Consider the following 16,769-nt stretch of genomic DNA (forward strand, 5'->3'; position numbering starts at 1 on the left):
ATGTTTCCGTCTCTGTGGCGGTACGGCTGCCCCTGGCAGCCCGGCCGCTCCTGGCCTCTCCCGTGCCTCCCTCCCGGCTCCGGTTACTGCCGGGCTGCGGAGAGAAGCGAAACGACCGAAGCCGGTGGTAGCGGCACCCCAGTCCCTGCCGGGTGCGTGCCGGCTCCTGTGCGCGGCCGGCCCCGCGGGCCGCAGGCACCGCCCCGGCGGGCGGTGTGACGGGCGGTGCCGCCCGGCCGCGCTCGCCTCCCCGGGCCGCGGCGGGCCCGCTGCCGCCCTCCCCCGGCGCCGCGGCGGGCGGGAGGATGGAACAGGGGCTGTCCGCCATCACCCTCTACTGCGCGCCCGCCGCCGGCGCCATGGAGCCCGAGCAGGTGAGCGGGGCCGGCGGGCGGCTCCCCGGTCGCTTCGGGCGGGCGGCGGGGCCCGGGCGCAGCCGCTTCCGGAGCGGGGCGAGGCCGCGGCGAGTCCGGCCGGGGCGTGGGTGGTGGCCGCGGCCTGACGTGCCGGGGGTGCGCGGTGCTGGGGGAGCCCCCGGTTGCCCGCTGTGGCCGTGGGGTGCATTGGCCCGGCCGCGGGAGAGGAGGTCTGTCTGTCAGCCCGTCTGCCCTTCCATCCAGCGCGCTGTAATTACAGACAGCGCGGCGGGCACGCGTGTCTCCGGTGTCTCCTCTCGTCGGCGGACAATGCCTCTGATAAACGAGCCTGATGAATATTAGAGTGAGACAGGTTTCCACTTCCCTCCGTGCTGTCAAGTTGGCGAAGGCGTGGGAGGAGATCAGGGACACCAGCTCTTAATTACAGTGCAGCCGGGCGAGCTCGCCTGTCCTGCCGCTCCTCGCACCGGCCTCGGCTGCGCCCCGGGTGCTGTGGGCGCTGCCGCTGCCCCTTCCCCTTTCCAAGGCTTGTTGGGAGGGTGTCTTTCTCATAGTCGTTCTTCGGCTCTGTCATCTTGTCTTTTGTTTCTGAAAGACTTATGCTGTTTAATTTCAGTTGAAACGCAAGGGTGGAAAGTCAAACAAGCAATATGAAAAAACCCAAACCACTCAAGCCTAAACAACCCCCTCTGACCCTCTGAACCCTAGCCAAAAAATTTAAAAAAAAAATCAGTAAGACAGCCAAGATAGCATAATAGAAATATATTTCATTAGCTATTACCAGCCTTCTAATGACTAGCAGTATCTGGTCAGTAGATCTGTGCAAATTGGATTACCTGTCTTTCTCTGGAAAAGTGTGCATCACACACTTTGGTGCTTTGGGTTATAAGCTCTTACAAGGTTCATGCATTTGACAGGTTAAATGTCAGATGCAGGGTTAAAAGAGCCCAAAGTCAATCTCCTTATTTTATTTTATTTTCCTTTTTTTCTTTGTCTCCTTCATGAAACTTTATGTATTGCATCACCTAATACTACTTGAGTCAGCTCTCCCAGCTTTCCTGCAGGTGTCCAGGCACACCTTATCCTTGATTGTAGTTTGTTTATTTTAGCATTTTATATGTGGACTAAAATTCTATTGTGCTGGATATTCTATCAGCACTGTCAAAAGATTCCCTGCTCTGCCTCTGTTTCTGGACAAAGGGTGAGGTAGAGTGGGTGTAAAGAGGGTAAACAAGAAACATGAGCTTCAGATCCTGTCTGCCTGACAGGCAAGGTTTGTATGTGTGCCATAAAGCCAAGAAAAATTCCAAGGGAACATTTAAAAGAAAGGGGAAGTCGCCTTACAGTGTTTACTGAGTACCTTAAGAGTGTTAGCTAGTGTGGCAAAAGCACAAGAGTGACCAGCCTTGGTGTCTAATATTTGCCAGAATAGAAGCCAAAGTAAATACTTCTGTGACGTGGCCACAAATGCTGAGTCTTTCAAGACCTTATAATGTGTTAGAGAAGGACGAGCCTGTGGAAAAAAAAAATGAGGTCAGAAACCTGACTAAAGCCATGCACTAGAAGAAAGATCTTTGTAAAAACTTCCTAAATTGGAAAAGAAGATCAGACTCATAAAGGAAGATCAAAAGTATAAATTCTCAAACAAGAAATACTGTAACATATGAGCTATAAAGTGAATCCAACTGATAACTCTAGAATAGGTTTGCATTACCACAGTTTTGGAGAGATAAAATTTATTGGTGCTGAACTTTCTGCTTGTACCTGGGGGAGTTGGCTTTTATTTCTTTGCAGGTGAAACTTAAAAGGCCAGTGATGACTAAAACCCACACAGGTTTGTTGACTGGGTAATAACCAAAACAACAGATGACATGCATTATTTTATTTGTTGATGTAGGACTTTGAGCCAGATTACTAAGGGAACCAGATTTACTGTTCCTTGGGGAATCCTTGCTGTCTTGAGCTACTGCATTTGTCTGAAATGTTCTACCGGTACCAGCTATGTGGAGCTGCTTTCTGTAGGTAGTGTGAGTGTGGGATGGGTGTTCAGAGAACTAAAGCTTGCTCTTACAACTTGAAATATTAAACAACATTTTTTTAAAGTTAAAATATTTGAAGCATTTGCACTAAATGAGCCAAAATCAGATTAAGAGACTCTGCTTTTAGAGGAACTCTAAGGAGGGGCTCACATTGCTTGCTGTTATTAATCACAGTGATATTTATGATGTGTTTGCAAGAAACAGTGCTCTTCAGTACTGTGCCTAAATATAAAAACAGTGTCATTGTATGATGCCAATAAAGGAGTGTGGAATGTTCATGAAAAGCTGATTCTGTGGTGCTTTTTGCACAAAAAGATACAGAGCTGAATCCCGGGAAGTGGCACTTTTATAATGGCAGCAGGCAGCATGCCCTGGGCTCAGGTTGCTTCACTGTTTTCAGCATTTGTGTTTTTTGTAGCTTTGCTCTGTTCCTAAGGCTGATAGACAGCAGAGAGATTGCACTGGGCCCCAGATAGTCAGTTTTGTCTTTCTACATGAAAATGTGATTCTGCCTGAAAATACAATCCTGTTTCAGCTGAACTACCCCATTGAAAACTTGCTGCTGGATTCTGCTCTGCTCCTCCCGGAAAATGTCTGAATCGTGCCAGCCTGGCCAAAGAGGTGCTGGGGGAGCTGAGATGACTTGCAGTTTTGAGGAGAGTGGTACAGGGCTCGAGTGATGATGAATGGGTGCACTCCCTCTCCACGCTGTAGAGCTCAGCACGTGATCTCTGCCTGCCTCCCTCTTCTCTGTGGCCGTGAGAAGAATCCGTGGTTGGAATGAAGGAAGCAGTTCTGCTCCCCAGGACCCTCTGCTGCCTCTCTCTCCCATGCCCACTGTCTTTCCCGGCTAACCAAGCCTGCTTGCCTTGCAAAGCTGTGTTGGGTAATCTCGCATGAGAGATGAGGATGGTGATGCTGCACTTGCAGTGATTAAGGGATGTCTTAGCTGTGTGATAAAACTTGTATTTTATTTATAATTTTTAAGTGTGCTCTGTGGAGATCATTAAGTTTGTGCAGGGAAGAAGCTGGAAATTGGAATTCATTTTATGCAACCTGAATTCTGCACACACTGTGCCTGTCATTCCTTATGATACAGTTTCAAATTACATGAGCTCATGCATTTTTAAAAACCTTCATGCTACATTAAAAACATGTGGCTGGTATTTCCTAACCTCTCTGGCCTTCTCTATATGACAGAAGTGTTTTCAGCATAGTTTTGTGCATTTGATGCAGTAGCATCTAAAGTCTCTACGAAGATGAAGGCTCTGTTTTGATAGCTGCAATACAAAACCTTACTAAAATTCTCTGCATGCAGGAGTGACTAGCCTAAAGATTTATTGACAGGCTTCTGAACTAGAAGTATATATTCTTAGTGCTTGTGACCCAAAGGCTGCATTGTAGCATTCAGCAGTTGGTGAACACAGCCAAACATTGTACTTCTCACTTTGTATGTTCTTAGCCACAAAACTAAGTGTTGTCCTTTTACCCTGGTCCCTTGCACTTATCATGGTTGCTGATGAAAGCCCACAGGGGCAGATTCCTTCGTGCATCTTTTTAAAGCTTGAGCCTGTCTGCTTCGTTATTCAGTTCTCTTTTGTGTTAGAGGTGTCTGAACTAGCAAAGAGGCGGCTACAGCCTGTGAACTACTTGATGAATTTCATTAGATAGTCATTCCAAACCCAACAATAAATATCAAATATTTATTTCATAAATTTTGACATTTCTGTGCTTATCAAATTATTTAATGAAACATGCCCCCCCAGAAGAAATCTGTTTGTTACTTTTAGAGAAGGGATCAGTTTTTACATATCTGCAAACAAGAATGTTTCAGTCTTTTATCTACAAGCAAGCTCTTACAAGTGTCCACTGTAAATACTAATTAATTTAAAATATTTTAAATATCTCATGAAGTTTGTTAAGGGGGAACTTTCCAGTTCCAGAAGCATGCACTTGAGATATTGTTTTTTTTTTTCCTTTACAGCAACTTTCAAAGGGAGAAAGCGGCTTTGAGAATGTGGAGCTGGGTGTCATAGGAAAGAAAAAGAAAATTCCAAGGAGGGTTATTCATTTTGCAAGTGGAGAAACAATGGAAGAATATAGCACAGATGAAGAGGAAGATGAACAAGAGAAAAAAGACCTGTTGCCACCTGTAGATCCTGTAGGTATTTTACTTGATAAATTGCTACTTCTGGTTTTCTGGGCAGCTATAAACATTTTATACTTAATTTTTTTTTGTGTCACAAATCTGATACAGTCTTTAGTATTTCTATTAATTTTATTGGCTTAACAGACTCAGAAATCTGTGAAAAGTATTACTGGGAAGTTTTGTCCTGGAGTTCTCCTCCACTAAAGTAGCCTTATTAATTAGAAATGGGTTTAATATCTTCACAGTTCTAGTTTGTCCTCTCCAGTATTTCCCTTTCTAATAATACTTGCCTTGTAGATACAAGTAGATACCTTGATTTATACTGTTGCTTAAAAAGAAAGTGCAAGGCAGACATTTTTTCCTTATGTTTGTTGACACTGAAGAGTTAAACCTGTAATTTAGGGTCACCATAACAACAATTTGATATAATTAAAAGAGTATACGAAGGAAAGAAACAGATGACTTGCAGAAATAAAGGAAGGCTGGTGGAATTCATGATACATAAAAGCCAGATTTTAAAGGACCTGCCTAGTCCATGTAAATAATGTTCATCTGTGTTGTAAGCTGTTGAGATATTGCTCAGCCTGTGAATGGAGTTTCCTTTTATTGGTCCAGATTCAAGTGAAGTCTCAACAATTAAAGCCAGTAGTGTGCATTGTGGCTGCTAAAATGCATTTTCCTTTTTGTCAATGATTGTGGATCTATACTTAGAGGTAAAATGAAATATATCACCTGTTTTATTCTGTCGGCCTGTCTGATAAACTACTTTGTAGTGACAGTGTGATTGCAAAGCTCACAGCCACATGTGCCAACACTGGCAGCAGCACCTCCCTCCCTCTGGCAGTCAGTCCCAGAGAAGATCCACATCCTGCTCTCCATGTGCCCAGTCTCATGTTTCTTTTATGACAACCCCAGAAACTTGTGTGCCAGCCACCTCTACCCTTCTGCAACAATCCTTGCCTCAATAAATTGAGTCTGCAGTCCTATTCCCTGTCTGCTGACAGAGTTCTCTTCTTGGCCCTCTCTGCCTGTACTGAGGTGGAGGCTCCCAAACTGGCTGGGTCCTCCCTGATGTGCTGCTGTGTGGTCAGGCAGCCAGCAGCCATGGCTTTGTGCAGGACTCCTCATCCTGCCTGGCTGCACACTCTAGGCAGACACTGGTGTGGAGCTGCTTGTTCCCACACTTCAGAGAAGAGACCTTGCATGCCTGGAAAACAGTGCCCTGCTTTCTACTTGAAATAGCTGTTGAAATGACTCCTGCACCATTGTTTGGGAATCCATAATTAAGAAATGTTATGGTTGAAGCTTTCTATTTACTCTACAGTGGTAGACCCTGTATTTATTAGTACATGTATCCATCCTGGGAGAGCTTGGCTTTCTTGAAGGGACTGAAGATTTTGACTTTATCCTTATGCTCTTCTGAAGAACTGGTGGACCCTAAGAGGTTTGCTTTGACTGCCAAGCAGTACCTCTCTTCCCCTCTGTAAAATTAATTTATCTTGAAGAAGAAAAAAGATGGATTGAGAATTAAGCTCCAGTGAGATGATGAGAGTTCAGGTGGGATTGGGGGTTCCACAGGTGGAGCTGTTGCAATGCGTTTTGTATGGATGGATGGCATTGCCCTCTTTCTTGGTAGGCAGTTCCTGTATACAACAAAAAATACCTTTAGCCTGATAGCAAGTAGATATTATCAGTGTTAAATACACACAAATTATATAGTTGGAAAAGAACTGTACTGTAATCACAAACAATGAGTAAGATGTTAAGCTGTCTTGCTGGGCACTAAGGTGGTTTTTTCCTCCTTGAGGCTCTTCTCAAATAAGTGCAGGAGCTGTGATACTTACTGACTATTATGGTAATATTCAGGTATCTTCAGAGTAAGGTCTGTTCCCCACTAGGCAGTCATGTCAGATATCCATGGATGTCTGAGAGATTTTTGTTCCCAGTTATAAGGATCAGGGAACAAGATGTGCATAATTTTTTGTTCCATTTCCTGACAGTAGAAGAGTTCCATGGTGATGGAGTGACAGAAGGCTCACAAGCCTTGGTGTAGGTGTTGTGAGGGCAGAGACATGCATGCTGCTGTGCAAATGGACACTTAACTAAAGAGCCCTCAAGTGTGTACAACAGCCAGGAATGCTTCATGATTGTTCCCCTCCTTTCCTAATACAGATTTCTTTTCTGTAATACAGATTTGTATTACAGAATCTGAATTACATATCTGTAATACAGATTCTTTCCTAATATTGATTTCTTTCCAAAAAGAGTATTGTATGATGGAGTTAAGATTGCATTATTCTCTTTTTATAGTTTATTAAATCCTTAATTTTGAATGCATTTTTTAAGAAAAGGACCCCCCCAAACCAGGGTAGTTTATTGTGGAGCACTCTATGCCTTATTATGTATTGCTTTTTACCTCGGACAGAATGAACTTGATTAGAGCAGGGGTTGCCATTAAGTGAGGCTTACTTTATCTCCTGCATGCTTTGTGTATCCCAGCTGAGCCAGACAATTGAAGAAATGTTAGTCCAAGCTGAGCTTTGGTGTTTTAGCCAACAGCTGCTTTTAAAGTGTGGTTTTTTTGTAGGATTTCTATAAAAGCAATTAAATAGTCAGTTTGCTGAGACCAGCATGTCTAAAACTTGTTATCTCAGTTGGGATACAAAAAGTATGTTGCAAGTAATAGCTGTTTCTGGACCAGTTTATTTTCAGAAAAAGCACATTCAGTATTTTGAATAGAAACTTTCCTCCATGAAATTTCAAAGCTCTGCTAGTATTAGCATCCTGGCAGTTTTTGAATGAGTTTAAGGGAAACAAATATATTGCTGTGTTGTAAAGAAATGTCTTCAGTAATTACCTTGGTTTAATTGTGTTTTAAAGCTAAGCAGACAATGCCAATGTGTTTCTTACTAAGCAAAGTAATATGTATATATCCTGGTAATACCATAACCAGAACACTTGGTGTGGTGGATTCCTCTTACTCGTAACAAAGCATTTCTCAAAAAGAGCTGGGTTTTAAATTTTCTTTGAAACAACTTCTGGTTCTTCAATAGGTCAGCACTCAGTTAATTAACATTGTGTGACTGGAGTGTCCATTCTGTTGTGTTTTGTGTTTTTAAATCCAGAACACAGAATGTTATTTTTACATAATAGCAGTCATTATTATCTGAATGTTCTCACCCTGAAATTCAAATGCTTTAATAGCATAGATGTATTTTTGATTCTTTTGCCCTAAAATGTAGATGTTTGCAGTCATATGTATATATTTTTTCTTTTGTTTTTGTCCACCAAAACTTTATTTTGTATTAATTAAGAAGATAATCCTCCTGTTAATCCCTGGAGGGACGCTTGGTGTAAACTCTTTGCTGCATTTACCTATTAGATGAGTGGGCAGAAGCTGGAGTGTAAGTCTTCTCAGAAGAACTGTGAGCAGCATGACTTTGGTGTGATAACTTTGGAATCCGTCCCAAGAAGACATCTGCAACAAAGCTCCAGGAGGGATTTGATTTTATTAACCTTCAAGGCTCAGAAAGATTGAAACACATCTTTGCAGGAAGGTTATCTTGATATCCTGTAGTTAAATGGGCTTTAACTTCAAATAGCAAAAATTTCTCTTTTGAGGACCATCGAACTATGGTTTTCTTTGAAGAATTTGAGGATGAAGGAAAAAAATAGTCACTGACCAAGTAACTCATAATATGGTAGAAGCTCTTGATGGAGTATGGGATGTGCATTCCTGATCTTGTTTTCACTGACTTATCTTAGATGCCACAGTTTTACATGTTCTTACACAAAAGAACCTATTATAGCATTGAACAGTCATTGATTAAACTAATTAACAAATTACTTTAAACTTTGTCTTGGCACAGTAAACAATGAAAAAGTATCTACTTGGTGGTGCATATTAACTATTAAATACAGGATTTTTTCTGTAAAAAATCCTGTATTTAATAGTTAATATGCACCATATTAAAATAATTTCCTGTTTTTCCTAAATCAGGAAATTATTTTTTTTTCTCATTTTGCCATTTTCTCTGACAAAAAGAAACCCTACATACCTTTGAAAGTTTAAGTGTTATCCGGGCTAAAATCTGCCAAAAATAAATACATATGTGGATTGTTTCGGAACATGGTGCACTCAGAAATTCAAGAGAACATGTGTGCTCCCTTCAGCAGTCCCACACTAGGAAACAAAATCAGATGCCCCTTTTTTTAATCAATGATTGAATCTATTATGTGCATTCCTATTTAAATTAAAATGGTACATTAAGATTTTTTGTAATTTAAAAATCGGTTGTCAAAACCATTATGTTTTCCATTTTGACAACAAAATAAAGTCAGGATAGCTGAGTAATTTAATTACACATTGCAGAAATGTCTACTAAAGAGACTGATTGCAGGAGAAATACTATAAACAGTGTATGTGTTTCATACTGTCCCTTGTTTCCTGTCAAGAAATACAATATTGCTGCGTCCTTGAGTTGATTAAAGACTGAAGATGAAGGCTTCTCTGGCTGGCCAAAGGAAGCTGACAGGCAGTGTCTGGGTATGTGGTTCTGCAGGTCTGTAGGACCTGACTTGGGTATGGTTTTCCAGTTTCCAGCTCAGTGTGTTAAAGCTACTTCACTCTCAAGGATGAATTTGATTAATTTGTACCGAGCCATTGCTTAAGAGCCCTGTTCATGTCACTCCAACAGTTCCAATTTCCCCAGTACCAGTTCTTGCCTCACATCAGCCATTTCTGCTTCCCTCTCCAAGGTGCTCTGGGAAGGCACCCAGATTTACCCTGAAGAGGTAAAGGGGGAATGTATGGAAAAGGAAGGTGATTCCTTGCATGTATTCCCTTGTTCCTGGTTGTTCCTGGTGGTTTACTCTCCAAGCCATCTTCTTTGTCGTGTTCATTTCCTGGGAAGTAGCCTCTCTCATGATTTTATATTGCCTTTTGAGATGCTGGAAAGAAAGTTACTTTTTAAACTGGGGAGTCTTGCAAAGCCTTGCTTGTCAGGGATGAGGAAATGTCTGTTGGGGCTTCGTCAGAAAGCAGAGGTTCCCACGAAGCTAAACTTAGAAGTGCTTCCAGTGTACCAGACTGATTTTAGGTGTGGTGGGGGAAGAGTAGAAACAGAACCTCTGTATCTGCTGAGCCTCAGCTGTTACCCACCTTTGTGTTACTACAAACTTGTTAGAATGTTCTGGGTCTGACTTACTTCTGTCACGTTGAAGCTCAGTTTGTCTTTTCACTCTGAAATATTATGGGGGCTCTTGTAACTTCTTTCTTACAGCACAGCAGGCCCTTGTTTGTCCTGTGCCCTGCATGAATGCTTTTTAACCCTGTCACCTCATCACGAAGGATTGTGCAGAGCCCTGTCAGTGCTATTATTTGCACCTGTGGCAACAAGCTTTTCCAGCACTTTTTTTGACTTCTTCAACTGTACAAACTCCTCGTTAGCCTTTCTGCCAACTGAGCACATAATCAATGAGCTGGAGGTGCTTTTGTGTAAGTAGGATAGCAGCTGGTTTTGCTTACACTTTTACCTTGGCAGGACATTTTCCATATCCACTGCCAAAAATATATAGCATCTGGCTTTTTGTCAGCCTGCCCAACTTGATTTTGTGGCTTGACAGACAATTTCTTGCTGCACTGATTTGTAGAGACAATGTTTGGAAAGCACCGAAGTCTAGCAGCTTGTGTACATATATACTGGGGCTATACCAGATAGTTTCTGTAGCTGTATTATTTACAATAATATTGGTTGTTCCTGTACACATATCTGTTAAATAAGATCATAGAAAAAGGTTCCTACCAAACAGTTCTTAGCAGCAAGTTATAAATACTTACATAGCTGAGTAGAGCTAATGTGTTTTACTTAATAAAAGCTGACACTTTAAATTGCTACTTTCCAGAAGAAAGGTACTTCTACAGAGATCTTTTTTGGGGGAAATATGTATCAAAGAGCTCGCCTGAATACAACAGCCTGTTAACTATAAACATATTTTAGTTCACTGTGAAAGCTGAATTTGCCTTTTCACAAATGTGAAAGCCTACAATTTTTTCCCCATTTGCTTGGAATCTGCTTTCCCCCTTTTCCTTTTTATTACACGGTTTTGTTTGGTTTTTTTTAAACAGATGCAGTCTCTTCCTTCAAAGAAAAGCATAGCCTTGCACACCCATTAGTTTATAATTAATTTAATTATAAGTTTTTAATTTATGATGTATATATCTGTGTATCAGTTTGTGTGGAGGCTGCAGTATTTTTGCTGTAGCTGTGAATACACCCCAGTCATGCAAAGAGCAATTCCTTTTGTCTTCCTGGCCTGTATCCCTCCACAGCAGTACTCACTGCATCCCTGGGATCCTGACAAGATCCTACCCCTGCAGCTGCACACAGATCTCCAGTTCCTCATGTTCATGTCCCATGTTGTGTGCCCTGGTGTGCAGGCTCTTCAGAGAAACTTCCTCACTCACCTGCAAATGCTGGAGGTGACCCCAGCTGCGCCCTGTTTATTCACACTGTGCTCCTCATGGTGCACAGCAGCCCAGGTGCTGTGCTTAGCAGCCTCTCCATCGCTCCCTCCCTCCCTCAGGGCTCCTGGCTTTGTTTTCCAGCTGTAATTTCAAGGGATAATTCCTGTTTGGTTGTAAATGTTTTAAAGTCTTCATCAGAGGTTTGAAGGTTTGATTTGGTTTTAAACAGTCTTTTGCAGTTCACTCATTATTGTAATGAGGGACTAGTTTGTTAACCTCACTTCTCCTCTTGGCCTGGTGGAATTCAGAAGGTTGTGGAAAGCTTTTTCCAGTTGGGGATTGAGTTGACTGATTGTCATTTCCCAAGTCTGAAAGCAGGAAACAAAAAACAATGAAAGAAATTTTCCCAAAGATAAACCATGGTTATATTTATATCTTATGGCGATACTTTGCTTCCCTTCTCTGGTCTATACTTATTTTAAAGCAAAAATATGGTAGTAGTTGGAAAACAGAAAACATTGCAGGTCTTTCTTCTCAAGCCATTTGCAGTTTTGCATGTGTTATTTTGTGCCATGGCCATACAGATGTACATACTCATACTACTCTTGTTCCTGCAGACAACACTCACATGGGGACCTTACTTGTGGTTTCACATGCTGCGAGTTGCCACATCAACCTTATCAGGTATTGCTTTATTTAATTCTTGGGTAAAGCAGAAAAGGAATATTGAAAGTCACAAAGTCATGTTGAAACACTGTAAATCATCTTTGTGTTCTATTTGTTGTTTTTTCAGAAGTATGAATTGAACTGTGTTAAATCTGTGGAGATGTGCTCTCCTGCTTTAGGCACTTTAAAAAAATTTTTTTTTTTACTTTTAATAAACAATTCTTGCATGGAAGAATGAGCAGAAAGTACTCTTTTGATGAACACATTTCCCCCTTTTTCTTCATATGGAGATAGATTCATGTTGGCAAGGGAATATTCAGTTTTCTATTAGATTTTGTATGGAGCCATTTTGTGAGATGTTACCTGAAAAGAATGCTGGCTGGTGTTTTTCTGACTAAACTGACAGTTTTTCTGAAGACAACTAGACAACTAGAAAGTATCCCAAGAACAAATCTAGTTGAGTGCTGTACTATGAACTTCTGAGGTTACAAAATAAACAGGACTGTTGTCAAGGGTCTTAAACTCACTGCACAGACATTTATTTGACTCGTGGACCTCTTAAAATTTTGCCAAGTTTTAAAAATGCTTGTCATAGTCTGTGTTCTTTCCAAGGTAAAGTATCTTTACTGGGGTTTTTTTTCCACAAATATTATGGAGTTTCTGTCATTGTACACATAATTTTGAATATTTTTATATTTTTTTGCAGTCTGTTGTATTAATTAACCTATCCTTATTTTTAGAAAGGCCTTTTCTCTAATGTACAGTGTAATTATGTTCCTTGACGCATCTGTTCTTCATATGCAAGGGTAGATACTGCTTTTTCTTTTTTTAGAAGTCCTTTATGAATTTGAAGATCAGTCCTTTCTTTGCACTTTAGTTTTGGCTCTTACCTCTGTAATTTGAACTGGTCTTTTGCACAGCATTCAGGATGCCAGATATCTATAGAATTAGTTTTTCTGAATGTTCATTGAAGTAGTCGATGACTGACTTCTATTTTTTTCCCTGAAGATGACTAACTCATTTGCATCCTTGGGGCAGATTTACAATTGAAGTGCAGAATATTCGACTTCTTGCTTGCCTTTACTCAACCGGTGTTACCTGCAGCCATCACCATGGTGAAGAAACTGACTGACACGAGCCTACCTCTGTTCCATACTTTTGACTGTGCCCTACCTGTTTTAGCAAAGTAGCACTGAATGTAGCCTACAGCTTGAAAATTGAGACAGCTGAAACAAATATTTTATTTATCTGTTAGTATACGACACAAAACATTGTTAAAACTGACTTGAAGTATGCTTCTGTCAGTAAATACTGTCTAGTTTGCTAGTACCACTTACTGAACTGCCAGTACAGTTGGTACCCCTGTACTTTTGTCTAACCTTCATTTTCAGTTAAAGTTCAGCTCAAGGCTTACCCTTTAACTGATTCCTAGCAAAACAAACTTAGATCCAAAGTTGAAACTAGCAGAATTCAAACACTATCACCATATACATTTTCATTGAATTTCATATTCTTCTCCTTTTGTTCATTCTTTATCCTGAAGAACAGTTATTAGTATATTCAGCTAATAATTACCTATAAGGAGATTACCCTCACAGATTTTTGTTGTATTTTGTGAGTGAAGTAGGACTAGGGAAAACAATTCAGGAAAGTTGGTGATAATTTTTGTAATAAAACAGTGTACAAGAATTTTCTTCTAGATACTAACCCTGTGTAAACCTTCTTTTATTTTTTAGTGTGTGATTTCCTGGGGGAAAAGATTGCATCTGTTCTGGGAATAAGCACACCAAAATACCAATATGCCATTGATGAGTATTACAGAATGAAGAGAGAGGTATGCGTGGGAGCTGGGGTTCTTGCACTCCTTTTCTCCAAACTTGTCTTCCCTGGTATTCTAAAAAAATTTGTATTCTAGCATTAAAGTGCAGCTTTAGACCCTCAATTTCAGCCTGCCTCCAGTTTTCATTTGATGCATGATTAATGCTTTCTTATCCATCAGCCTTTTCTGTCCAGCTCATCAGTCTTAGAAATGGGTGGGTGCTGACCTCTGCTCTGTTTCTCTTGTACCATGCATTCTTAAGTCAACACTGTGAGAAAGCTGAATGGGCAGCTGCTGAACACTGTAAAAGGGGGCTGCTAGCAATACACTTTCCAGCTCTAAAACTCGTGCAACAGAGTCTCAAGGGTAAATTGAACACGAGGTTACCGTTTGTTCTAAAGCATAACGGGACAATACTGGTAGGTAGCCAGTGCTTTAGGCAAAATAACCTAGCCCTTAATAATCTTTCTTTAGAAAAGATTGAAGACATATTTAAAGCTTTATTACTATTTTTTTTTAATTGAGAACTAAAAAAGCTTTAGAGGAGGTAGACCTATCACTATTGCTATTAACTAAAACTGCTTATCTAGATATGTGTCTTTTTTCTGTGTTTGTTTAACACAGTTTAATCCTTCACTTTTGGTGATTTTTTTTTTTTCTATAATGGGAGTGGAGTTCTGGAATGTACTTTATCTTATGATCAACTAGTGACTGTTTTCTAGTGGAACAAATGTCCTTACCTTGTAATAGTAACTATTATGCTCTTATGGAAAGATTTAATCTAAGTAAGTGGTAAATAGTAGCATATGAATCTGATTATCTCTTTCTAGGAGGAAGAGGAGGAACAGGAAAACAAGATGTCAGAAGAAGCAGAAAGACAGCATCAGGAACAGCAGAACAAGCCACAAGCTGAAGCTCCTGTCCAGACAGACCAGCCTGGAGCAACAGCATGCTCTTCATTTGTGAATGTAAACTTTGAAAATGAGGGAGATTGCCCACCCACTGCGGAAAATAAACAAGATGTAGTTCCTGTCCCTCCTTAAGTGTAAAGCTCTATATAATGTAGGAAATAGGAACTGTCAGGCGTCACAATCTGCCTATAAACAGGAAATAGGATTATGCTTGTTCAGTGAAATACAACTCCTACCATTCTTATTGATCAGGAGAGAGCTAGGCGATATCTGTTCAGTCAGTCTGCCTAATAAAGGCTGAGGCATTCTGCCAAATTGGCACTTCAGTTAAAATGAAAATTGCACTACAAACATTTGGTCTAAAATTGAATGTGTGAGCTAATTTCTGTGTAAAGTAAGTAGAAATGTCTTTTCTTTGAATTGCTGTGTCTCTAACACCTGTGGATTGCAGAGGCAGTGCTGTTTCCTGCTCCTAAAAACCTGATTTGCACATTGTTTGCAACTTGGCTCTCTATGAATAGATTAATAGGAATTAATATCCTGTAACTCAGAAGTAATTATAATAGTCTTATTCCCCCTATTTATTGTCACTGTTGTATGCATGTATTTTTTTTCTGTTGTTAACACAAGAGAAAAATGTTAGATCTAATGTTAATTAGATTAAAGGGTCCACTGATTTTTTGGTTTTTAAGTTAAAAAATCCCAACTTTCCAGGAGGCTATAAGCATCCTTAAGAACTTACTAACAAGTACCAGCACTCTTGGAGGCTAATAGTGCTCAGCTGCTCCATCCAGTGCTGTAGCAAAGTTCAGAACTAGCATCGGGGTAGGATGTTCTCAAGCCCAAGAATTAAGAGACCCATGTGCTTGAATGCATGCTCTCAGTGGTCTGGAAAAGAACCTAAAGTCTTGCTAAATGATATTAAATGCACAGGACATTCTATGTAGTACCAGTCTAGAACTGTGAAGTTTTTTGGACATTGATCACACAAGTCTGTGTACTTGAGTAACCTAAACAGTGTGTTGAATGTTAAATTGCCAGTAAGGGATGTGCCACTGCAGATGGTTTTCATCCTGTTAGCACAAAACATAACTAGAAACAACAAAACCAAACTTAGGACTCTGTCCTTCTCTTAAATAAATATGTGTTGTGATACTGCACTTGCAACAACAGAAATTTTTATTTTTGTCTAAATGAAGTGCAGGTAGCTCCACATCTAATACCAATTAAGACTCTTTTACTGCAATGACAACTGTTGTAGCCGTAGCTTGTAAAAGGTGAATGGTTTACTTTGCAACAATCAGATGGCATTGCCCCAGACATTTTCTGTGGACAACTGTTGTAGGTAAAGGAGAAGAGAACCTGCACTATTTGCCATGTAGAACATTACTTCTGTCCTTCAGATTTATGAAAAAAAAGTTAAAAATAGCCCTCAATGAAATAGGGTTGTTGGGTATCATGACATGTCCCTGGCCTTGCTCCCACTGCCAACTAAGGAGCCCGATGTAACACCACAGGCCAGGTAACTTGGCTCTTAGTTTCTGGAATTAATTACATATTTCAGATGACCTTCTGCCTGAACTAATGTCCTGTACAGCACAAATTCTTCCTCTCCTCTGTCTGTAGCTCTCCAGTACTACAGAAAATCTAAGGAGGAGGATTCAATCATCAGCTCTAGTCCATCTGTTTTGATACTCCATTCTTTGCCTTTTCTGAATTGTAAGACAGAGGGTACTGACCACAGTGTAAAATCACTACTTTGCACTGAATGTCTGCAAGGGAGAGCTTGATTCAACACCTGGGGAAGACAGAAAAACAGCTTGTAAGGAGTTCATATAGCATCAAAGAAAGAAAATGCCAGATAGCTTGAGCAATCCTTGACAGCTGAAGGATACTTTGCATTTCTTCCAATAATGTCAGTTTCTGGATTTTTTTTACCTCCTTTCCCTGCTATTTGTTGCATAATGAATGCTCTCACTGCCTTCTTTGTATGAAATACTATATTACTCACTGTGCCTTAACTTAATTCTTCCTTTTTTGCAAACTGTATGAAAGTGGTTGCTTTCATATTGGCTTAATTTTTCTGTAAATGCATTAATTGGTTATTTTATATTTAATATAATTTTTGAACTGGAAGTTGGCTGTGGATTTTTCTTTAAAACTGTGTGGTCTTTGAAACTTTATGCCTGTACACAGGTGTGTGTGCCTGTTCAGTGTTTTCATCTTTACTAAGTCACGTATCCTGGTGGAATATTCAGGCACCAGGTTTCAAAATATCATTTTACCCCCACCCCTTCCTTAGACTGTTGTGTGTTCAGCACTACCTCAAACTAATAAATAAT

The 16,769-nt window shown here is 40.5% G+C and overlaps 1 protein-coding gene across 1 annotated transcript; it reads left to right on the forward strand.

Moving 5' to 3' along the window:
• Positions 1-16,563, forward strand: FAM177A1 (family with sequence similarity 177 member A1). Its single transcript, XM_030239818.2, is given in 6 exon segments — positions 1-181; positions 184-374; positions 4,401-4,577; positions 11,649-11,715; positions 13,434-13,531; positions 14,347-16,563. Coding segments are annotated over 6 exon segments (927 nt in total). The 3' UTR covers positions 14,560-16,563.
• Positions 16,564-16,769: the final 206 nt, after the last annotated feature.

This window comes from Serinus canaria, chromosome 5 (assembly GCF_022539315.1).
Source record: "Serinus canaria isolate serCan28SL12 chromosome 5, serCan2020, whole genome shotgun sequence".
In the NCBI taxonomy this organism is placed as follows: Eukaryota; Metazoa; Chordata; class Aves; order Passeriformes; family Fringillidae; genus Serinus; species Serinus canaria.